Source organism: Myxine glutinosa, chromosome 8 (assembly GCF_964187855.1).
Source record: "Myxine glutinosa chromosome 8, kmMyxGlut1.1, whole genome shotgun sequence".
In the NCBI taxonomy this organism is placed as follows: domain Eukaryota; kingdom Metazoa; phylum Chordata; class Myxini; order Myxiniformes; family Myxinidae; genus Myxine; species Myxine glutinosa.
The window spans coordinates 37,315,747-37,339,868 of record NC_136268.1 but is presented as its reverse complement, the minus strand read 5'-3'; the positions used below and the strand labels follow the sequence as shown (position 1 = coordinate 37,339,868).

Below are 24,122 nucleotides of genomic sequence, written 5' to 3'. Positions count from 1 at the left end.
GATAAAACTGGAATTAGATATGTAACTGTGTCTTTATCAGAATGAAAAACAGATACAATAATTGTTTGTGGTTCTGATTGCATGCCGCCATTTCACTACATACAATACTTGTATTTTTTTTTTTAAAGATAAACCTATTTGGTTAATTGGTAAATAAATAACTCATCCCTCTGCAGGCATTTATCAGGCGAACCCAATGGGCAGTTCAATTCCCAGAATATATATCTATTTTTATTTTTTACAGAAAAGCACTTTCTCAAATATATTTCAAGAAATGTAGATTATGTTTAGCATTCCCAGCTTTATTCAAGATTATGTGATGTTTAAATCTCATATACTGTGTTCATTTGTTTTTGTAATTCATGTGAAAGAAAGCAAATGCTTCCAACTGTTTTTGTCCTACATATAATATACATCAAAATCCCTCCATAAGCCTTAGATTCTGTAGCAACTACAAAGAAAGGACAAATATCTGCACCAACTTGCACTCACATACAAAAACAATTTTACCTGTTACATGTTGCAAGTCTAGAAGAGGTTTGTGTTGCTGTTGTTGGTAGTGGTGGTGTTGGGGTTTTTTTTTAATGTGCATCGATTTTTTAGGACAGCTGTGGGACCACACCCACATGTGTTGCTTGACTCCACCCACCAAAGCACCGAGACAAAATGTTTTTTTTTTGTTTTTTTTTGTATACTGAATCGAGGCTCGTGAAAGAGCTAACATTTATTTCACAAACAAATCAACCAGACAAACAAGATATATAAAAAGAGGGAGCAAAAGACAAGATGGGGAGAGAAGGGGAAGCACACAAACATAAGCACACAAACATAATATGGCTGCCATCTTGGTTTTCTGGTGGGCCTAACACATCAGGCCTGTAGGCCTCTGCTGATTACACACCGCCTGGGTTTGTTGCGTCAGATTTCCATTAGCTTTGTTTGGGTAGCGTGTTATTCACGATGAGGGATGCCAAAAATCTAATCATATATCAAATAATATTTTGGTTTAATCATGCCTACCCGAACGCATGGTACGTCAGAATGCATGGCAATAAAGCATTGTGTTACATTAAGTAATCAAGTGTTATGTGATGCAAATAAATAAAACCATTGGCTTTATTTCGGTAAAGTGTTATTCATGACTAGCAGAAGTACCCGGCATTGCCGGGCGGGGGAGGGGAGGGGGAGGGGGAAGGGGAGGGGAGGGGAACGGGGGGGGGGGGAGCGAGCCCCTTGGCAAAGCGAGCGATTTTTTTTTTTCATAGCGTCATAGCGTTCATAGCGTCATAGCGTTCATAGCGGCATAGCGATTTTTTTTTTCATAGCGTCATAGCGTTCATAGCGTCATAGCGTTCATAGCGTCATATCGTTCATAGCATTCATAGCGTTTCATAGCGTCATAGCGATTTTTTTTTTCATAGCGTCATAGCGGTCATAGCGGTCATAGCGTCATATCGTTCATAGCGTTCATAGCGTCATAGCGTTTCATAGCATCATAGCGATTTTTTTTTTCATAGCGTCATAGCGTTCATAGCGTCATATCGTTCATAGCGTCATCACGTGATCGCTCTGAGCGAATCAGCGCCCACCTGCTCTGATTCCGTTGATTCCGTGCGCTGAAATGCGCTGAGGTAAATATGAATAAAAAATATGGATCGTCAAATATTTTGAGTTCGGCCATGTTCGTCCCAGGCTCAATGGCCATGTCTATGCCAAATATCAAGCACGTAAGCCTCTCCGTTTAGGAGTCTATCGGTAACATTACACACACACACACACACACACACACACACACACACACACACACAAACTGTGTTTTATATATATAGATGAGGGACCAGGAAAAATCTAATCATATGTTGAATAATTGTAAGGTTCAATCAAGCCTGTCAGAACGTACGTTATGTAAATTACTATAAAAAACAGTGTCACACAATCTTTGAATGGCCCCATATTTGGGATAATCAATCCCAATCTGTGACCGTGTGATGAATCTGCTCATTCTGTTATAACCGTGGCAGAGAGTAACATTGATGAGAGGTGTTGAGTTAATCTTTTAATAGCGCATTAAATGTGTGTTTCCTAATCACGCTGCTCATCTTTCAATAGTGCATTAAATATGTGTTTCCTAATCATGCTATTCATCTTTTAATAGTGCATTAAATGTGTCTTTCCTAATCATGCTATTCATCTTTTAATAGTGCATTAAATGTGTGTTTCCTAATCACGCTGCTCATCTTTCAATAGCGCATTAAATGTGTTTTCTAATCATGCTATTCATCTTTTAATAGTGCATTAAATGTGTTTTTCCTAATCACGTTGTTCATCTTTTAATAGCGCATTAAATGTGTTTTTCCTAATCACGGTGTTCATCTTTTAATAGCACATTAAATGTGTTTTTCCTAATCATGCTGTTCATCTTTTAAGAGTGCTTGAAATGTGTTTCCCAGTCGTGCTGTTCATCTTTTAATCGCGCATTAAATGTGTGTTTCCCAATTGTGCTGTTTATCTTTTAATAGCGCATTAAATGTGTGTTTTCTAATCACGCTGTTCATCTTTTAATAGCGCATTAAATGTGTTTCCTAATCACGCTGTTCATCTTTTAGTAGCGCATTAAATGTGTGTTTCCCAATCATGCTCCTCATCTTTTAATAGCGCATTAAATGTGTGTTTCCTAATCATGCTGTTCATCTTTTATGAGTGCTTAAAATGCGTGTTTCCCAATCGTCCCGCTACCAAATTTTGTCGCAGGTTGTGGTGTAAAAGCTGCTGCCCAGACAGAAACCACACTCTGAGACAGAAAGCAGTGTAACCTGATGTCAAGGAGCCTCCAAGAAGACCAGACCATTTGCTAGCCGCAGTCCAAGCAGGTAATTGTAATTTGGCCAATATGCCAGCAACAACATGTACGCCAACTCTCTGCAGAGGACACCATGGGATATTTAACGTCCAACAACTAATTCCAGCAGATTGGCCACCCAGTTTAATGTCCATCCGATGGATATACACATTGATTCCTCTCCTTGTGACAGTTTATAGCTGGGTCGAGATTCGAACCTAGACAAGACAGCGTAAAGGCGAGGGAGAACACTAAACCATTTACATACATGTAACAGAGAGTATAGCCATCATGAACGTGTCCTTCGTCTACTGTGCAAACCTCTCACTTATGACTAATGACTCCAACTAACATTTAAATCCATTTTCACTCTACTTGCCTTTGGCACTGGAATAAATGCACAAATCTCAATCAGTGTAATCTTTAGACTGCATTTTAAGGCCTTTCATAGGTAAAGCCAACAAACAATTGAACAAATGATGATAGTATTCCCTGGATAGCATAATCTATAAAAGCTAGAAAATTATAGTAATTAGCAGTGTTCATTGCCGAGGCTTGATTACTCGTTTTTGCCGATAAATTTGGAAAGCTAATCCGATTTTAACACTTTCAATTGATGATTCACCGGTTGTGTGGCAATGAAATGAGATGCTGCAATTACATATTGAAGCGACACCAGCAATTTGAAAGAGACCCAGCTTCATGGGTGGTTTACTGCATGTAACTTTGAAATGGGCGATCTGATCCCAACATGAAATATTCCGATTTTTAATTGACAGCCAGGGAGAACATCAGACAATTGGGTGATAAACACATGGCATAGGCATGCCAGTGCATTAATATAGTTGCAAATATTATTTAAATAAGCCTACGTGTGCTCACACAAAGGGCTGGTGGTACACACACTCGCCTCAAAGTGGAAAAGCCTGGATTCAAATCTCGGCCCAGCTATAAACTGTCATCTGTGCAGGGTGGCACTGGTGTGGGGAGGGCAAGCGTGCATGTGGGTGCGTGTACACACCAGTTTCACAGACTGGGTGCATGATTCATCAATGTGTGTGCCGTCCCGAGGATGGATGTTAAGCGGGTGCCCCGTCTGCTGGGATTAGTTGGTGGACGATAAAGATTCAACGGTGTCCTTCGTGAGGAGCAAGGGAGCCATCATCAGCACCATGGCCATATTCAAAATTCCTGCCTGAATCTTAGTTAAATGGCAGGCTTGGACAGCCGGTTCGTGAAGGACTTGCACCAAGCTTCCCCGAGCCAAACCCGCAATAACATGGGAATAATTTAGCTGGTAAAGAAGAAAAATAAGTTCTCCCACAAACGAATACATACTGTACATATATACATAGTTTTGTAGTCAGCAGATCTGACCCAGTTGCCCAATCCGAATCCGACAATTTAATAGGCCTGTTTGCGCTCTGAGCAAGTTACCGGGCATCTTTGGGGGGATTCAGGGAGTTTCCTGAACCAAACGCCATGGAAGGCTTCGCCATGCTCATTGGGCTGTCCTGCTGTACCACACCACCACCCAGCCAGCCACACCTTTCCTCCTCCTTTCTGTGTGCTCTCAAACACTGGGATGGTGCGCTGACCAAGCCTGTAGAGGGACGCGACCAGTCTGCCTCCCTGCACTGTACCAGCTGTGCCATGTGGGAACAGATCGGGTATTTCCTGTCTTGTCTGCTTCCTATCTCTGTCTGTCTTATGTAGTGTGTCTGAGGGTCCGATAAGGACATAGGTTATTTCAGGAATCTCCGTTCATTCGTTGGTATCGTGTGTGCGTAATCGGTAGTGGGTAAGGGGTTGCATTTATATATTACGTACTGGTTATTTGTTCTTACTAGTACACCAGTTCCCCATGGGGGCTGCAGAAAGGACCATTCCTCTCTGGGATATATAAATTACAGTAGATCTACGGTTGGGCCTCAAGAGCATTGAGGGGGCGTGTTTTCAGTTACTAAGTTTATTGTAGTGAGATCGCCAAGTGGCTTAAGCATTCAAACAAGCACTCCATTCAAAACATTTGATAAGAAATGGATGGCTGGCTTGGCAAGCACTACCTAGCTGCTTGATAACTGAACATACCCCGGGTTTCCTCCCTTTCAGTTTCATGTTAAACTTTCAGTTTCATATATATATATATACACTACCGGTCAAAAGTTTTAGAACACCTCAATTTTTCTAGTTTTTCTTGAATTTACGCAGTTTAATGTCCAGTGAATAACCTGAAATGGTACAAAGGTAAGCAGTAAACTGCTCGAGGTTAAAAAAAAAGTTTAGGTTAGCAAAAACAGGAAAATAATGTAAATTGCAGTTATATTGTAAAAAAAAAAGGCCTTTTTCAGGGAACAAGTAATGGGTTAACAGCTTACAGCTGTTCTGCAGCAATGTAAGTAAATTAAGCCTTGAAAGTTGATGCAAACAATTCCCACAGGTGTCCCAAACTCTGCTGATTACTTGATTACAAACCCCCCTGTCTGTGTAAAAGCAGTATTGGAACAGACTGTTATTACACCCTCTGAAGCATTATTTGGACAATATTGCACTGCAGGAAGTAGTATATTGGAAACTGGAGGAAACTCTGACAGGAAGAGGTCTGGCAGACCCAAAGCCACAACAGAATCAGAAGACAAGGTTCTGAGAGTCAACAGCTTGCGTGATAGGTGGCTCACATGACAACAGCTTCAAGCACAGCTTAACACTGGTCAAAGTAAGCATGTCTGAGTTTCAACTGTGAAGAGAAGACTTTGAGCTGAAGGTTTGACAGGTCGAGTGGCAATAGGAAAGCCATTGCTAAGATGGAAAAATAAGAAAGAGACTTGCCTGGGCCATGAAGCACCGCCAGTGGACTACTGAAGACTGGAAGATTGGAAGAAGGTCTTATGGACCGATGAATCAAAATTTGAAATCTTTGGTTCATCACGCAGGGTTTTTGTACGCCGCCGAGTAGGTGAAAGGATGGTTCCTCAGTGTTTGACACCAACTGTCAAACATGGAGGAGGAAGCGTGATGGTCTGGGGCTCTTTTGCTGGATCCAGAGTCGGCGACTTGCACAGAGTGACTGGCACCCTGAACCAAAAGGGCTACCACAGCATTTTGCAGCGCCATGCAATACCCTCTGGTATATGCCTAGTTGGGCAGGGGTTCATCCTACAGCAAGATATTGACCCTAAACACACCTCCAGGCTATATCAAAACTACCTTTGAGGAAAAGAACAAGACGGTAGGCTTCAAATCATGGAATGGCCAGCACAGTCTCCAGACTTAAACCCCATCGAGCTGGTTTGGGATGAACTGGACAGAAGGTTGAAAGCAAAGCAACCTGCAAGTGCAACACATTTGTGGGAACTTCTGTAACAGTGTTGGGAAGAACTTCCTGAACAATATTTGATTTCCATTGTAGAAAGAATGCCACGAGTGTGTTCGGCGGTTATATCTGCAAAAGGTGGCGACTTTGCTGAGTCAAAAATTTGAATTAAATTTTGTTAAACAAAATGATTCTATGATTTCTTTCTTCTCTCCAATTGTTTATTTGTTCTGTACTTAATTTCAGAGTACATTGAGACATTAAACTGCGTACATTTCAATAAAAACTCGAAAAATTGAGGTGTTCTAAAACTTTTGACAGGTAGTGTATATATTGTTGCGGATATGGGATTTGCATCCATCCATATCCGCTTGTAAATATTCCCCTATTTCCTCAATACTTCCCAACTCTCCCCAATCCCCCATTCCCTAGTCCAATTTTCTGTAAACAACACTCTGTAGACCCGACCTCCCCCTATTTCCCCCATTAAATGTCGCATCCAGGTCCACCGCATCTCATGTAGACAACTATAGGACATCTTGCTAGTTATTCTTAGTCTATGTCAGTTAAGGATTCGTTTCCATTAATTCTGACCCTTCGTTGCACCAGAATGTGATTGTATGGCACCGTTAGGAAGTTTAGGACCTCCCAATACCTCCCCGCAGCTCTTCCTCACAGTTCTCTTCAGCAGCAACAACAACAACAACAACAACAACAACGAGCGCAGGGAGTGCGCGTCCTCACTCCGGCTTGGTTGGTAGGAGTGGTGGAAGGACACCAGGCCTTCCCAACGAGCCGCCATCGGACATGTGCTCGACGGGGTTACCAAACAGGGGCAGAACATGGCTCCCTGTCGGCTCCTCGTCAAGGGCGGAGCCCGGTAACCCCCGCACCCAATGGAAGCGGCGGACCGGCCCCAGTTGGGGCGGAACCAACCAGCCGAGGGCGTGTCACTCCCCGTTGAGCATGCGCAGTAGAGAGAGAGGTGACGTCAGATGCGCGCTGAGCTGGAAGCAAGAAAGACGTACCCTCCGAGCGCTGTGAGACCTCTGCTGTTCAGTGAGACATTAAACTGCGTGTTTAAACACTAAGACATTAAACAGGAACTGCGCATGCGCAAGATTGGAGGTCTCGTCTCTTCAAAGCTGTCCATGCACGCTCGCTTTCGAAGTTAAGTAACTTTTCACAATTGTGTTTTTGTCGAAACTGGTCTTGTATGTACCTATTGGGGTGTCTTTAATAGTATTCTTGGCGTTGGTTTTTTGCAAAGGTGGGCGGTCCGCTTCGAAAGTCCGCTTATCCGCTTATCCGCTGCAGCGGACAAACGTTTTCGAAGCGGATAAGCGAATCGGAACAACCCCCGGAAACCGAAGCGGATAAGCGTAAGCGGACTACCGAAAAATTAAAGCGCATCGCGATTCGCCAAATCAGCTGTTAGCCTGAGCCGTTACTCTAGAATTGTGAATATTTATTTAAGTGAATAATAAGTGAAACCCTAACAACTCGGCTCTCGCCCAATCTCTTCCCGCTCGAGTTCCGTGATGCTTGGGTAACTCTATTTCTCAGGCAGAACACGCCGCTCCCGAGCTCTGCCTCGGTCGAGCGCGTGTTCAGCTACGGGTCGGACATCCTCAGGCCTAAGAGGTCGGCCTTGGCTGCACCGAACTTCGAGGCCCTCGTCTTCATGAAGGGCAACCTCCAAATCCTCAAGAAGGCCCACGAGGTGGAGGAGGAAGACGAGGACTAGTCAACAGACTGCTAGTCTGTTGACTAGTAGACTCTCTTGTCAAAGAAAGGACGGGCAAATTGATTTTTCTTTAATGTAACTTGCATATATTAAAATTATATTTAAATTAACTGTAGCGTAGAGTAGAGTCGAGTGGAAAACTTAATTTCAATAAATTTTGAATAAATTTTATTTAAATAAAAATGTATATTTTTGATCTTAAAAGCTTTGTTTGTCTTTGTAGTAGTTAGAAATGGCTATTTAGGCTTAAAAAGCATTAAATTCCCTTTAGAAACGTCAAAAATCGCTTTTAAAACGTCGAAGCGCTTTAAAAAAATCGAATCGAAGCGGATAAGCGGATAACCGGTAAGCGGACTAAGATTTTCGGCCGCTGAAGCGGATAAGCGAATCGGACTACACGGGCTGGCGGAGCGGATAAGCGGTAAGCGGACTTAAAATTTTCCGAATCGCGCCCACCTTTAGTTTTTTGTACCTGTGTACAGAATCGGCGGTCTTTCTCATCGTGTATTCTGAGGCCTAAGTGTAGTACTAGGCTACTGTGTCCAACCTTGGCTTTAGGCTTTGTTTTTGTCTCAGCGGTTCTCCGATCACGCTGAAATTTTTTTCCGGTCCCTGTTTCACGGTCTTTTCATCCCATACTTCCTTGTTTTAAAATCTCAAAAAAAAACAAAAAAAAAACCCAAAAACATTTCCTTCCGTTTTTATTCATTTATTCGTTCTTAGTTGTTCGTTCGTTCATTCTTCGACCACGCTGTTTGTGACCACGTTGTTAAAAAATGTCTCATCTGAACCCTGAAGACCTGTATTCTGTCATTTTCTATAACACCTTTTTCTTCTTCTTCTATAAAAGGATGCTTTCGACTTGCTCACCAAATCCATTCATTCCAAAAAAAATTTCCATCTCTTATAGTGCATCTTTCATCCATTCTCTAAACTCTCCAGCACTCCATCCTCCCTCCAGCGTCCTCAAACGTATTTTTGACTCGAATGTCTCAAGAAACTCATTTTGCAATAAATGTTCGTTTCCCATTAATCGTACATTTTTCAAAATCCCATCACCCCAAAATCCCATTTCCCATCACCCCTCCCCTCTAAATCTACCCCCTTGCCCATCCCCTCCAAACCATCCCCATCACCCATCTCTTTCAAAGCTTCCCCCTTGCCCCTCCCCTCCAAATCTTCCCAATCACCCATTCCTTTCAAATCTCCCCCCACACCCCTCCCCTCCGAGACTCTCCCTCGCTCCTCCCCTCCTAGACTCCCCTCTCACCCCTCCCCCTCAAAGCGTCCTCCCCGCTTCTTCCCCCTTCCAACTTTCACCTTCATCTCCCTCAACCTTCTGCCTCGCTCTTCCCCCTCGTCAAATAACACCTCACTACGCCTCTCCCAATCACCATCAAACCTTTTGTCTGCCCCATCCTTCCCTTTCTCCGAGCTATTCTGTAATCTCTGACACACCTTCAACAGCTCTCCCTACTTCTTCCTCCTCTTCCACATCTTACCCTACCGCTCCCCCCCCCCCCTGTTCTGTATCCGATGCTTCCACTTCCTCTTCCTTAACAGTATGGACCTCAAACATCCGGGGCCTTCGCTCAAACATGTCTGATCTCTCCGTACAGGTTGCTTCTGACAAACCAGACGTGATCTGCTTAACAGAAACTTTCCTCCTTCATGATGTCTCTGATTCCTTGGTATCTCTCCCAGGTTACTCCCTACTCCGGTATGATAGACCTGAGCCTCGTCCTGGAGGTGGGGTTGCTATCTTTATAAAAAAACTCTCTTCCTCACTCGCCCTGCACTGCCCTCTCTCCACCTCACCCCCAGGAATACCTTTGGCTACGGCTTCCCCTTCGCTCCCACCTTTTGTTCATATGTGTGTTGTACCGTCCACCAAACAGTGATGACTCCATCTACATCTCGCTGTCTGAGAATATGGACCAACTTCGATCTACCCATCCCAACTCTCTCTTCCTCATATGTGGTGATTTCAACTGTCACCATGCCAGTTGGCTGGGTGTGGGTACCTCTCTCACCAGCCATGGCTCTTCAGCAAAGGACTTCTGTGACTCACTGGGACTGACACAAACTGTCAATTTCCCGACCCGGATTTCAGTCAACGGAGCATCTTCTCTTCTGGACTTGGTTATGACTAACTTCCCTGAAAATGTCTGCTGCTCTTCTTCTGCTCCAATCGGCTCTTCTGATCATGTGCTTGTTAAAGTGGACATCTCTCTGACCATTCTCAGAGAGCCTCCTCAGCGTCGACGAGTCTGGCATTTCACTAAGGCCAACTGGCACGGTCTTCAAGCAGCCATCAATCATCTGGACTGGTCTCCCATCTCTACTGCCTCTGACATAAATTCTTCCTGGGAATTCTTCCAAAGCAAACTGCTCTCTCTCATGCACAGATTTATCCCATCTCGTCTTCTGTTGTCATACCCTTCCTCCCGTCCATGGTACACGGAATCTTGTGGTGAGGCTATTGCCCAGAAACAACTTGCTTTCGTCTCCTGGAAAGCAAATCCAACGGAAGGAAATCTCATTTCCTTTCACAAAGCCCGAAACAAGTGTGTGTCCACCCTCAGGAGAGCCAGGAAACAATATCTCTCCGTTCTCAGGACCGAAGTCTCTTATCTGTCTCCCTCTTCCAAATCCTGGTGGCGTCTGGTCAAATCTGTTTCTGGTGTTTGTTCCCCCTCCATCCCCTCCCTCACCTCAAATGGCCACACGGCTGACTCCGCACGTGAAAAAGCTGAATGCCTCAACTCTGTGTTTGCCTCTAAATCTTGTGTCCCAAACCCATCCCTCTCTGTACCCACCGTACCCAGTCGTACCCAGCTGCTCCTGGACTCTGTGTCCTTTCCTCCTGACAAGGTGGAAAAGTTTCTGTCAACCCTCGACTCGGATTCTGCAACTGGACCTGACGGCATCAGCCCACGGGTCCTAAAATCCTGTTCTTCCGCTCTTTCACTCCCTCTCTCTGTTCTCTTCACCCTCTCTTTTGCTCAAGGTCATCTTCCATCTGCTTGGAAATCTGCCAACATCACCGCTTTGCACAAACAAGGTGCAAAAACAGATCCCAGCAACTACAGACCAATCAGCCTTCTCCCAATTATCAGCAAAGTCATGGAATCCATCATTGCTTCAGATATGAAATCTTTCCTCTTCTCCAATGGCTTGATCTCTGATCATCAATTTGGTTTCAGACCTGGACACTCTACTCTGGACATGCTGCTTCTGCTTTCTCAACAATGGATGGAGGTCCTCAATGCCAAACAGGAAATTAGAGCAGTCTCCCTTGACATATCACGTGCCTTCGATACGGTCTGGCACCCCGCTCTGCTCACCAAACTCTCCTCTTTTGGTATCCATGGAAATCTCCACGCATGGCTGGCGGACTTCCTCTCTAGTCGTAGTCAACGTGTGGCCCTAAATGGGTTTCTCTCATCTCCTCTTCCTGTTCAGGCTGGAGTTCCACAAGGCAGTGTTCTAGGCCCTGTCCTTTTTCTGGTCTTCATCAATGATCTCTCTGACTCTCTTGAAAATCCTCTGTATCTCTTTGCTGATGACTCTACTCTCTGTCGCTCCATTCTTCATCCCTCAGATCGGCAGTCTGCTGCCTCCTCACTCTCTGCAGACCTGGACAAAATCACAGACTGGGCAAACAAGTGGAACTTGTCTTTCAATCCTGACAAATCTCACACTCTTACGATGTCTCTCCGAAAAGACCGACTGGACAACCCTCCCATCCACTTTCTGAATAATCCTCTCCAAGAAGTTCTGTCACTCAAGCTTTTGGGTCTCACTATCTGCCATGATCTTTCTTGGGAAAACCACATTTCCAAGCTGGCCTCCAAAGCCAGTCGCCGACTGGGCATCCTCCGTCGTGCGAAGTCCTTCCTTGGCACACCTGAGCTCCTCACCACATACAAGGCTTTCATCCGCAGCTCAATGGAATACTGCTCTCCCCTCTGGGCTGGTGCTCCTGCCTCACACCTAGCTCGTCTTCACGCTGTTGAAACCAAAGCATTCAGAATCATTGGAATCTCCCGCGATGAAGCTAACTCCAAGGGCCTCTCACTCACTCACCGCAGGCAGGTTGGTGGTCTTTCCATCTTCTACCGACTCCTCTCTGGCCTTGCCCCCCCCCCCCAGCTCTCTCTGGGCTCTGTCCCGCAAATATTCCTACAGGTCGCACAAGATCTGCCTGCAACCCTCTTATGGTCAAACTGCCAAAATCAAGACTCTCTGCTCACCTTCACTCCTTCATTCCTCTTTTCTCCCACCTCTGGAACAAACTCCCTCACTCTCTTCAATCCCACTCCACCCTCCAGGTCTTTAAAACAGCTGTTCACCACCATCTCTTATCTTCCCCCATCCAAAACCTTGATCTTTTCTACCCCCGCTAATTTCACCCCAATTCCACTTTTTTGAAATACCAACTTCTGTCCTGGAAGTCATTGGTGTCCTTGTGTTTTATACTTCTCCCTCCACCCCCCCCCACCCTTCCCATGCCTCCTCCCCCCAAGCCCTCTCCCTTCCACACATCTCCCTGCTCTCAAATGTTGTGTTTGTGTGCTTCACCTTCTCTCCCCATCTTGTTTTCCACTCCCGCTTTTTATATATTTTGTTTGTCTGGTTGATTTGTTTGTGAAGTAAATGTTAGCTCTTTCACGAGCCTCGATTCAGTATACAAAAAAGGAAAAAAAAAAAAAAAAAAAAGAAGACCTCCCTGCATCTTTGGACTGTGCTTTATCCTGTCCCCGAGCCAAGGTGCACCTTGTGACATCGATCTACCTGTCCATTCCTGCCATCAACCCCTGTGTGAGTCTGCCTTATCCGTTTGTCCATGGTCTGTCTGGGTATAAATAAGCCTGTATTTAAGTGCCCATCTCTTCTGTGTTCTTTACCTCACTCTACCTTGTAATCTACCCCTTTTCTCCACCACTGTAATTACACCCTCCTCCGGAGGTCTTGAGAACTGTACCCCCTTGCGTCGTTTCATCTTTCCCAGTCGTCATGTCTTTTCTATCATTGATTTAGCATAGCGCGATTTGGCCAACGTTATAATCGGGTGTAGCTTGTTAATGGTTCGAACTACGGGTTACTAAACCCGCTCGGTAACCTAAAACTGTAGCTCGAACGGCCGTCTCTTCCCTGTCTCACGACCGAGCGTTGCACTCAGGTCCCGGGAAGGCCCATTCCGACTTTCTGGCCCGAATACCTTGGCGGCGCTGTGGGCGGGAGAGAGCGTTGGGACGACCAGGAACGGAGAGTGGTTAGTAGAAGGAACGGCGGGTTGATCTCCGCAGGGCAACGAGGGAAGCCCTCTCCGTTTCCGTAACAATATATATATTCGTTGAAAAGATTAATGCAAACATATGTACATATGTATATGTATATTATATATATATATATATAAATATATATATATATATATATATATATATATATATATATATATATATACATATATATATATTGTTGCGGATATGGGACTTGGCCTCCATATCCGCTTGTAAATATTCCCCTATTTCCCCAATACTCCCCAACTATCCCCAATCCCCCATTCCCTAGTCCCATTGTCTGTAAACAACACTATGTAGAACCGACCTTCCCCTTCTTCCCCCATTAAATGTCGTGCCCAGGTCCACCGCATCTCACGTAGACAACTTTCGGACCTCTTGCTAGTTATTCTTAGTCTATGTCAGTTAAGGACTCGTTTCCATTAATTCTGACTCTTCGTTGCACCAGAATGTGATTGTATGGCACCAGTAGTGAGTTTAAGACCTCCCCATACCTCCTCCCATCTTCCCCATGAAACAACAACAACAACAACAACAACAACAACAACAACTACAACAACAGAGGGGGGCGGCGCGGCGCGGGGAGTGTGCGTCCTCACTCCGGCTTGGTTAGCCGCCATTGCCCATGCGCTCCACGGGGTTACCACGAAGGGGCTGGCTGTCAGCTCCTCGTCAGGGGCGGAGCCCGGTAACCCCCCGCAGCCAGTGAGAAGCGGCGGGCCGATTCCATCTGGGGCGGAGCTAACGAGCCGAGGGCGTGTCACTCCCCGCCGGATATGCGCAGCCGCCTACCGGACGTGACGTCAGATGCGCCCCCAGCTTGGAAAGACAAGTCGCGACCTCCGAGCGCTGAGCGACCTCCCCGCATCTTTGGACCGGACCGGGTCGATTCTGTCCCTGAGCCAAGAGTGCACCTTGAGCCATCGACTACCCGCCTTTCCTTGCCATCAATCCCCGTGTGAGTCAGTTTTGTCCTGTTTATCTGTCGTCTGTCGGGGCTAAGATAAGACCGTGTTTAAGTGCCCACCTTTCGATGCTGTCTCTCTTGTCTTTGTAATCTAACCTTCCGCAATATTATAACCTCCTCCGGAGGTCTTGAGAACCGTACCCCTGGTGTCGTGTCATTTTAACCCAGCCGTTGTGTCCTTTCCTTCATTGATCTAGCGTAGCGCGACTCGGCCAACGTTCGAGTATAATCGGGTAACTTGTGCGAACACGGCGGCCATTCCGCTCGGCCCATCATAACATCTAAGTCGTGTCCGTAACAATTGGTGTCAGGAGTGTCGGATTCGGACCTGGGACTAAATTCATTTAGCCCAAATTTTGGAACACCAATTGTACCATTAGGGTAACAATTGGTGTCGAGGAGTGAGATTCGATCCGGAGCGCGTTTTACGCGCTCGAAATTATAACGGCGAAATTTGATTGTGTTTTACAAAATATAAAAACCCGAATTTTGAAAGTCGCGCTATGGCAGACCAAGTCGGCTGGGGTCCGGTAGAGGAGAGTGAGGCAGGGTCGATCCAGGACCAAATTGAGGGACATGAGGAGAGCGAAGCAGTGAGGGTAGCAGACGCACAAAATAGCGTCGTTGCGCCCGACGTTGCGGGCGCGCAAAATGGCGCCTCGCAAGAGCGCGCGGTAGCCGAGCCCGCTGTATCAACGGGCTTTAACATGCAGCCGATTGACATGCAGGCCCTCATTGCGCAGCTACAGGCAGCTGTACAGATGAGTATGGGGAGCCAAATTGAGCGATTGGGTGAGCGGTTGGGGAACCGGATGGATGCTCAGGGTGAGCGATTGGAGGGCCAAATGGGGGTAATGGGGAACCGGATGGATGCTCAGGGTGAGCGATTGGAGGGCCAAATGGGGGTAATGGGGAACCGGATGGATGCTCAGGGTGAGCGATTGGAGGGCCAAATGGGGGTAATGGGGAACCGGATGGATGCTCAGGGTGAGCGATTGGAGGGCCAAATGGGGGTAATGAGGGACGAAGCGAGGGGTACCGGTGAGGAGTTAGACAAGAAATTTGGGAAGTTCGACAATAATTTTGAGGGGTTAGACAACGGGATAAAAGAAGTAAAGAATGGGTTAACGGGGGTGGAAAACAGAATGGCTGCCCAGGAGAATCAGTTAGAGGGGGTGAAAAATGGGTTAATGGGGTTAGAAAACAGGATGGAAGGCAAATTGAGGGACATGAGGGACCAAGCGGAAAGGGAAGTTAAACAAATGGGGCAGCAGATAGAGGGGGTCAGAATGGGGGTAGAAACCAAACTGGATGCTCACAGGGAGGAAATGGAGCAGATGAGGGTGGCATCTGGGCAGGAGATGCAAGTGATGGGAGAGGAGATCAGAAGAGGTGTGAGTGAGGAGGTCGGAGGAGTGCACGAGGAGGTGAGGCACTGTAAGGAGCACATGGAGAAGGAGGTGAGAAAGGGGACTGTAAAGTTACAAGGGGGCATAGAGGACCTGACGCAGGAAGTAGAACAGCTGACGGAGGGACAAAAAGAACTAACGGACCAGGTAAAGAAGAACACAGCGGTAATAGGAGGGTTAAAAGCGACACAAAATGACCTAAAAAATGACTTGGTAGCGACGAAGAGGGAATGTCAGATGGTACGTGAGGGACTGACCACGAGGTTGGACGAAGTGATAGAGGTAATGGAGACGAAGGACCGGCATGTGAGGACGCACATGGAAACGGTCAAGGTAGCCTTAGAGGACGAACTTGAGGAGACGTACCGGGGAATAAAAGAGGTGAAGCAGAAATTAGAAGAAGTGGAAGAAGGGATGAGCGAAATTAAGAAGCGACGGAGAGGGGATAAGAAAGAGATAAAAGAGGAGATAAAAGAATTGGTCCAAAGTCTGTGTTTGGATCGTGATGATGTGCTCATTAACCGGATGAGGGATTCACAGGTGATGGAGGAGAAGCGAAGAGGAAGAGGACCCGGTGTAAGTGGTGACCAATATGGTCGTGCGTATGATGCGCCAGGGGATTTAAGAAGCTTGGGGGTCGAGATGGACCCGGGTGTTCGTGAGAGGCCGTTGGTGAAGTGTGCGACGGGTCTGGTGTGCGAAAAAGGAGGTGTGCAAGAAAGTCCGACTCTGGGGTGTGTGAGGAAAAAGTGCGTGCCAAGGAGTGAGGGTGCTGGCGCGAGTGAGTCGGTCGTAGCGCGTGTGCGAGGGAGCACATGGAAGCGTGGTGTGGTAAGTGTTACAGAGGGTGTGACGGGAGAGTGTGCGCAAGAGTGTGCGCGAGAAAGGTGTGTGACGGACGGGTGCATGGGGAAAGAGTGCGCTGTCAAAGGCAAGGAAGAATGCACACCTGTGGTGAGTGTTACAGAGGGTGTAACGGGAGAGTGTGCGCGAGAAAGGTGTGTGACGGACAGGTGCATGAGGAAAGAGTGCGCTGTCAAGAGTAAGGGTGAGTGCGCTGTCAAGAATGGAGGTGAGAGTAGTGAGAGTGACAAGGAGAGTGAGTTGGTTGTGACAGGTGAGCGAGGATGTACACCTGGGATGGAAGGATGCACACCTGGAATGGTAGAGCGTGAGTGGGAATGCACGCTGGAGTTGGTGGTGAGGCACGTGGTTGGGTGTGCGAATGAGAGCACACCTGTGATCGTCACAGAGGAGGTGACAGAGGAGGGGGAGCGAAGAGGTGTGTTGGTGAGGTGTGCGACCAACGAATGTGTGCCAAAGTGTTCGGTGGTCAGGTGTGTGACCAAGGCTGTGAGTGGAATGAGGGGACCTGGGTGTGTAAGGAAAGGTACGAGGAGCATGGGAACGGCTGGATGTGTGAGCAAGGAACGGGCAGCGGGGTGTAAGCGTCCAGGTGAAGCATCAACGGTAACCGGTTTAGAGGTTAGAGCGACTTTTAGCCGAATCGGGCCCTCGGTGCGTGCTGGGCCTCGCTTTGAACGGCCGCGTCCGTGCTCCACTAGGCGGAGCGGGCAGCCCGATAGAAAGGGTCGTCATGGCGACCACTTTTTGTTGAGGCATTCCGGCAGGTCGAGATCGGGACATTGGATGGCTCCATGCCGAGATGGTGCGTGGGATCTCGGCCCGGGTAAGCCCCCGTCCCTGCACCGAGTGCCGGACGCATCCAGCCGCTGGCACAGAACAACCCGCATTCATGGCTTGGCTTTACGAAGCCGGGCTTTGGACAGGAATTGGCGCACCGAGAGGCATTAGTGAGTAGACTGGGTGATGAGGTTAGTGTTTTGGACCCAAAATTAGAGAAAAACAAAATTTGATGATTGGCAAGGGATTGGCAGTAGTGATTGGCAGATGATGGGTAGTGATTGGCAAATTTTTAATTTGCTGAAATTTGATGTGCAAAATTGGTAGTGAGCGATGGGCCCGGTGGGTAAGGCTGGCATCCCTGCCGCCCTTCCCAGGTGGGGGCAAATGCGCACTAGATTATGGGGTGTATGGCAGTGAAAACTAGCCCGGGTGGGTTAGGATATTGATAGGGATCTAGCGAAGATGACATTAGGTGACGTTAAGTTTAGTTAGTGACTGATACCTGTAGTGGGGACGCAGGTAGATTAGTATGGATGATAATGACGAGGGAGCGCAATAGTTTAAAGGTACGACTGGGAAGCGCAAGTTTCAGAAGGGAGTAGTTAGCTGAGATGATGCCGTGTGTGTGAGAATTGAACAGGTGTGATTGCACAGGTGTGCAACTGGACAGGTGTGTGGAGCAGTGTGTGAGTAATGAGTGTGTGGATCAGCGCAAATGCGCTTGGGGAGAGAAGGGTGCAGGTGGCACCAGGTGTGAGAGCACAGGTGTGCAGGTACAGGTGTGTGGAGAGAGTTGGAGTAAGTGGTACGGAGTGGTGTGCATGGTGCGAAGGTGTGGATGGGGGAAGAGTGGACCCCTTTCACGAATACCCGGGGCGGGTAGTGTAAGTGTTAGGTAGAGGGTATAGGTAAATTGTGGTTGGATATTGGCATTTGTGGTGCGGTTGCAGAATGGTATTGTGGATGGGTGCATTAGTGTTGTGGAAATGGCTGGGCGTGTAGCCTGTTAGTGTGTGTAGTTGGTTGGGCACTCCACCACTGTGAGGATGTCGGCCAGGTGAGGCCGCAGGTAGGCTCTGGGAGCCGTTAGTGAGTGGGTGCCTGAGGATCCCGGGTGTGGATCGGGCAGCCCAGTGCCAGAGAGGGCACCGAGTGGGGAGAGCGCCAGAGGGCCTTCCCCAGGTAGTTAGGTTAGGGTAAGGAGCAGGTAAGCTCGGAGGCAACTGCAGTGGTGGAGGTGTACAGGTGGGTAGACCCGCTGGGAGAGGTACACGCCACAGCCCAGAAATTGTGCGAGGGCACCGGGAGATGAATCGGGGGAGTGAGACCCCAAATTGAAAAGCACCACAGTTTGGTCAATGGGAATTGGTTTTTAGAACCCATAGTGTAAGAGGGCCAATGGTTTGGCAGGAGAAAGACCCCGGGTAATGTAAAGTTGTTAAAGTCATTTAGGAAATAGTTAGGATTGATGAACCTGTCGCACCATACGCAGCCACTTACCTGAGGTGATGATGATGACTCCACACCTGTGTTTTCTTTGTTTTCTGTGTGCAGGAAATGGGAATTGCTGTGTGGATTGGTGAGACGCATCACGACGTGGATGAGACATTGGGGTGATTCCATCTCTCCCTCCTTAGGAGGGACTGATGATGAATTGGTGATGACAAATTATGATGTTGAGTTGGAGATGGCAAATTTTGATGAGAGTTGAAAATGGCAAATTTGATTGGTTAGGAGGGAGAGAAGACGAATTTGGTATATGGGAGGAACGGGGAAGACAGTAGGGACGTTTGTTGATTTGTAAAGTAGATGTTTATGGGTAGTGTTGTGTTTTGTGGATACAGTAAGGGGTAAGGGAGGGGCAATGTAGGTTACCTGGTGGGGGGGGCGTACGGTAGGAACGTACCTGTCTCACCTGGTTCCCATGTGCCCCCAGTGTGCATTACCTTACATTGCGTGCACTTTTGCGCCCTTACCACCTTACTCACTTGTCTGCTTCTTTTGTCTCCCACCTCCGAGGATCTGGCTTTGGGGCAGAGAGAGAGGAGAGAGAGGTGCTGGCTCCGCCGTTGTGGGCCTGCACTTTCGCTGCTTGCTGCCTGGATCGATACACCATATGGACCGCAATTTTGGTGGCCACCCACAATGGACCGCAGTTCTTTTGCGGCCAAGCCCCACCCATTGATGGACCTCTGGGTCAACGTGGCACCTATGCCAAACAGGTGAACCACTAATAGTTGGCCCCCTGACGGCCACAATAAAGAAATGGACGCGGTTGGCGCCTTTCTTTATTTCTAGGGAAGCAAGAAGGCCAAGTGCACCACACGAAGAGCAAGAGACACCTGCAGGGTTAGGGGTTGTTGTTTTTATTTTAATGAACAATGGTGACAGCACCGATTGGTGCTGGGGTGGTGCTTTTGGTGCTTGGAAGGGGTGCTCTGCACATTATTAAAGGCCGTAAGGCCACAGAGCACTCGTGGGTTGGTGTATCGATGCTGGCATGCGTGCTCTCTCTATGCATAACATCTGCATGTGTTCCTCCAAAAACAGGTCCTGGATCATAGTGTAAATATCAGCGTAGTCTTGTAAATAATGCTCCCTACCGGCTGTATGTTTAGTTGCGAATTCTTTCCGCGATTCGGTTATCCTGTGGGTGTGTTTCTGTGAGGAGAAGGGTGCAACGTCGCAGGGGGACATATTTACTCATTTGTGAATATCTGTAAAACTGTCGCACTCAGGGTAGAGTTAATAGTAGAGGGAACTACATCTGAGTGCCACACTAAAATAGGTAAAAATTTATCGGGTCGGGACGCCCCGAGGGTAGAGAAGGGTGCAATGTTGCGGATATGGGACTTGGCCTCCATATCCGCTTGTAAATATTCCCCTATTTCCCCAATACTCCCCAACTATCCCCAATCCCCCATTCCCTAGTCCCATTGTCTGTAAACAACACTCTGTAGAACCGACCTTCCCCTTCTTCCCCTATTAAATGTCATGCCCAGGTCCACCGCATCTCACGTAGACAACTTTCGGACCTCTTGCTAGTTATTCTTAGTCTATGTCAGTTAAGGACTCGTTTCCATTAATTCTGACTCTTCGTTGCACCAGAATGTGATTGTATGGCACCAGTAGTGAGTTTAGGACCTCCCCATACCTCCTCCCATCTTCCCCATGAAACAACAACAACAACAACAACAACTACAACAACAGAGGGGGGCGGCGCGGCGCGGGGAGTGTGCGTCCTCACTCCGGCTTGGTTAGCCGCCATTGCCCATGCGCTCCACGGGGTTACCACGAAGGGGCTGGCTGTCAGCTCCTCGTCAGGGGCGGAGCCCGGTAACCCCCCGCAGCCAGTGAGAAGCGGCAGGCCGATTCCATCTGGGGCGGAGCTAACGAGCCGAGGGCGTGTCACTCCCCGCCGGATATGCGCAGCCGCCTACCGGACGTGACGTCAGATGCGCCCCCAGCTTGGAAAGACAAGTCGCGACCTCCGAGCGCTGAGCGACCTCCCCGCATCTTTGGACCGGACCGGGTCGATTCTGTCCCTGAGCCAAGAGTGCACCTTGAGCCATCGACTACCCGCCTTTCCTTGCCATCAATCCCCGTGTGAGTCAGTTTTGTCCTGTTTATCTGTCGTCTGTCGGGGCTAAGATAAGACCGTGTTTAAGTGCCCACCTTTCTATGCTGTCTCTCTTGTCTTTGTAATCTAACCTTCCGCAATATTATAACCTCCTCCGGAGGTCTTGAGAACCGTACCCCTGGTGTCGTGTCATTTTAACCCAGCCGTTGTGTCCTTTCCTTCATTGATCTAGCGTAGCGCGACTCGGCCAACGTTCGAGTATAATCGGGTAACTTGTGCGAACACGGCGGCCATTCCGCTCGGCCCATCATAACATCTAAGTCGTGTCCGTAACAATATATACATACATACATACATACATACATACATACATACATAAATACATACATACTGTATACCCCCACTCTAGCAGGGAAAATGCCTGTTGTGTTGTTGTTGTATATCCAGAATACAAAAAAGATCAGAATCAAATTTCACAGCTTGGCCTTCCCAAAGCACACGCCAAATTCCCCAGAATATCTAAACTTGCTTTGTGATAACATTGAGAACAAATGAAGTTGATGGGGTTACAGGATGAAGGGTCACGCGGGGTCGTTACAATGCCATTGTAATAGTTCTTAAAATTGTACATCAACGTTTTCGAAATCGAAGCTGGTAATTTATCATGTACATGGATATAATTATTGGCTTTGGGTTTCATGTAATTCACCTGGAAATGCTTGGTCCAGATATTGCAGAAGACGTTCCTGTGTCACGGGTTGCTGCCTTCCAGCCAACTGTGCGATGGCAGCACAAAGCACGTCTCCTAATGGAATGAAGTGCGACTGAGCCGCAGGTACCATCAGGATCGGTCGAACATCACCTACATTGAACATATCAAGAGAAATATAGTTGTTACCAATATGCACAGTGCTTACGCTTACACACAACACGTAATGTGCTCTCCTATTAACTAATGTGTTTTATTGACATGGATTGTGAAAGAGGTTAACGCGGAATGAGTGAAAAACAGAAATCACACATATGGTAATCAAACTACGGAGACATTGAAGCTAAGATCGGTTGTTCAAATAAAACTGGGGCTTATATTTCATTTGTAAGGAAGAAGGTGTAAATAGCTGATAGTTCGCAATGACATAAGATGTATCTGAAACCTGATTTTATTCACCCCAACACGAGTGACTAGGGGTTGGAACACTTGCTGCAAAAGGCCTACGAGCCTGAAAGATTTGTATCCAGAAGATTTTCCTCCAGATAGATGCCCCCCCCCCCCCCATCCCCACCAAAAAATTGAGGATAAGGAGCATATTGCCAGTTTGCTCCATAGGAGGGCAGCAGCGAGCAGAGTCTGAGACATGAGCCTGCTATGAACCAGAGAACTTGCTTGTTTTAAATGTTTAATTGTCATGACTGCTGCACTCTGAAACTGTTACATGGGCCCCAGACAGGCTGCCAGTGGCAGGTGCTGCCTGTTGAGATCATAAGAGACGGTACAAAGATGCAGAAGCACAGAGCTGCTGCTCTCTCATTTCAGACAGGTTTGGTGCCTCTGTTTTGTACCATATCGCTTCCGGTCTTGCTCCCTTTACTCCACATCCCTCCAACACTCCCCAGTAAGTCCAGGATGCAGTGCTCTTCCAGTAACTCCTTCTGTGTGAAAATCCAAAATCCAGGCTTCACTGCTCACCTCCAACTCTTTTGTTTCTGCCCTCTGTTACTTCTGGAACTTTCTTTCTCAGTTTCTTCCTTCTTTGTGAAACTCCTTCTGTGTGAACTCCATTTTTTCTTTTTTTTGTATACAATATCGAGGCTCGTGTAAGAGCTAACATCAATCACAAAAAACAACAACAAACGGACACACAAAACATACAAAAAAGGGAGCGGGAGACAAAAATCCAAAATCCAGGCTTTACTGCTCACCTCCAACTTTTTTTTGTTTCTGCCTTCTGTTACTTCTGGAACTTTCTTTCTCAGTTTCTTCAATCACACTCTTCCTTCCAGTGCTTCAAATTGGTAGTGCACCACCACCCTGGAGCATCCTCCACTCCTATCCATGATCTTTTCTACCCTCATTAAGCCTCTCCTTGTACTTGTAGGTTGCTATCTCCTTGGGCTTTCTCTCTCCTACTCCTATTTGTTCATCCTTTTGCTTGTCGTGGTCACGTGTTTTCCCATTGCATCACTGTTAGTGCATCGCCCTCTCTCTCCTCTGTCGCCCACTCTTCCATGAGCCTAGATTTTGCCGACATAAAAAGCGAAATCAATCAAATAATATGGTTTTAATGAAAGCTCATTAAAATGTAGTTTTCTTTTGATTCGTTCCAGCAGCGAAAACAAGAAAACGACCGAGCACTTTGAAGATCATAAGGAAAAGCGTATTTGATTTCCAACGATTAATTTGGTGCTACTTAGTATTAAACTAGTCCCAGTGACGAGTCTCCAAGGTGAGTGGCTGGGCCTCATTGCTCGAAAGTTGAATCTTTCTGCAGATTATATAGCATTACTTCGTAAATACGTCTAATGTTTGTTTGCCTAACACAGCCGATGTGAAGCGAACAAAAGGCCTTTGTTCCGCGTTACCGGCTGTAGTGAAGTGCGCGTTAAGAAATATTAAAACCGCGTAATTCAAACACTAAGCTCTGTTAACACCGGGTAAAATTAACACCAGAATCAACATGTGCAAGAAAAGAAAAACATTCGGTGGATTTTAAGCCAACATCGAGAAAGAAAAGAAATCCGCTGCAGCGAGTGTTTGCTTTCATTGTTGGTGACAATTTTTTTCATTTTTTTTTGTTGCTTTGTACGGACCACCCAGGAAGGCTTATCGGAAGGACAAAGTAATGAGAGAGCGTGTGGCCAAGACCGCAGGAGAGATCCCTTCTGCGGCCGGCTGGCTATTGATGGCCGCAAGGCGAACGCAGGAGACAAACTGGACATGACAAAATGAAAAGCTGACTTTCCCTTTGGGGATTCTCATTGCACGCGCACGGTCCAACAGTTGAAGGAATTACTGCCTCTTGCTTTGGATGGATGAACAGCACAATGCTTCGACATCAATATTGTCCAAGACACACTGAAATGTTTTCGTTCTGAAGGCAAAGTTTAGGATGCGGTGTTGTTTTTACCCCGGAATGGAGATTATTGCCTTTTCAAGCTGGGTACACCCAAGATGGCTTTTAGGTGTCATTCTCAGAGTAATAATTTACTCCATGATTTGGAGTAAATTTTGGAAGTCTAGGTTTGTATATCTAGGTGTGCACATGACCTTTTGTATTTCTGTCTACCTTGGAGTTGCTGACTTGAAAGAGCCTTTA

At 47.0% G+C, this 24,122-nt stretch overlaps 1 protein-coding gene across 2 annotated transcripts in view; it reads right to left on the bottom strand.

The window, feature by feature from the left end:
* Nucleotides 1–24,122, bottom strand: part of LOC137432423 (uncharacterized) — a 126,322-nt gene that overhangs the window by 23,021 nt on the left and 79,179 nt on the right. For both annotated transcript variants that reach the window (XM_068124337.2, XM_068124336.2), the window contains one exon: nucleotides 21,518–21,670. In XM_068124337.2, the coding sequence (XP_067980438.2) occupies nucleotides 21,518–21,670 (153 nt within the window). The remainder of the gene's footprint in view (nucleotides 1–21,517; nucleotides 21,671–24,122) is intronic.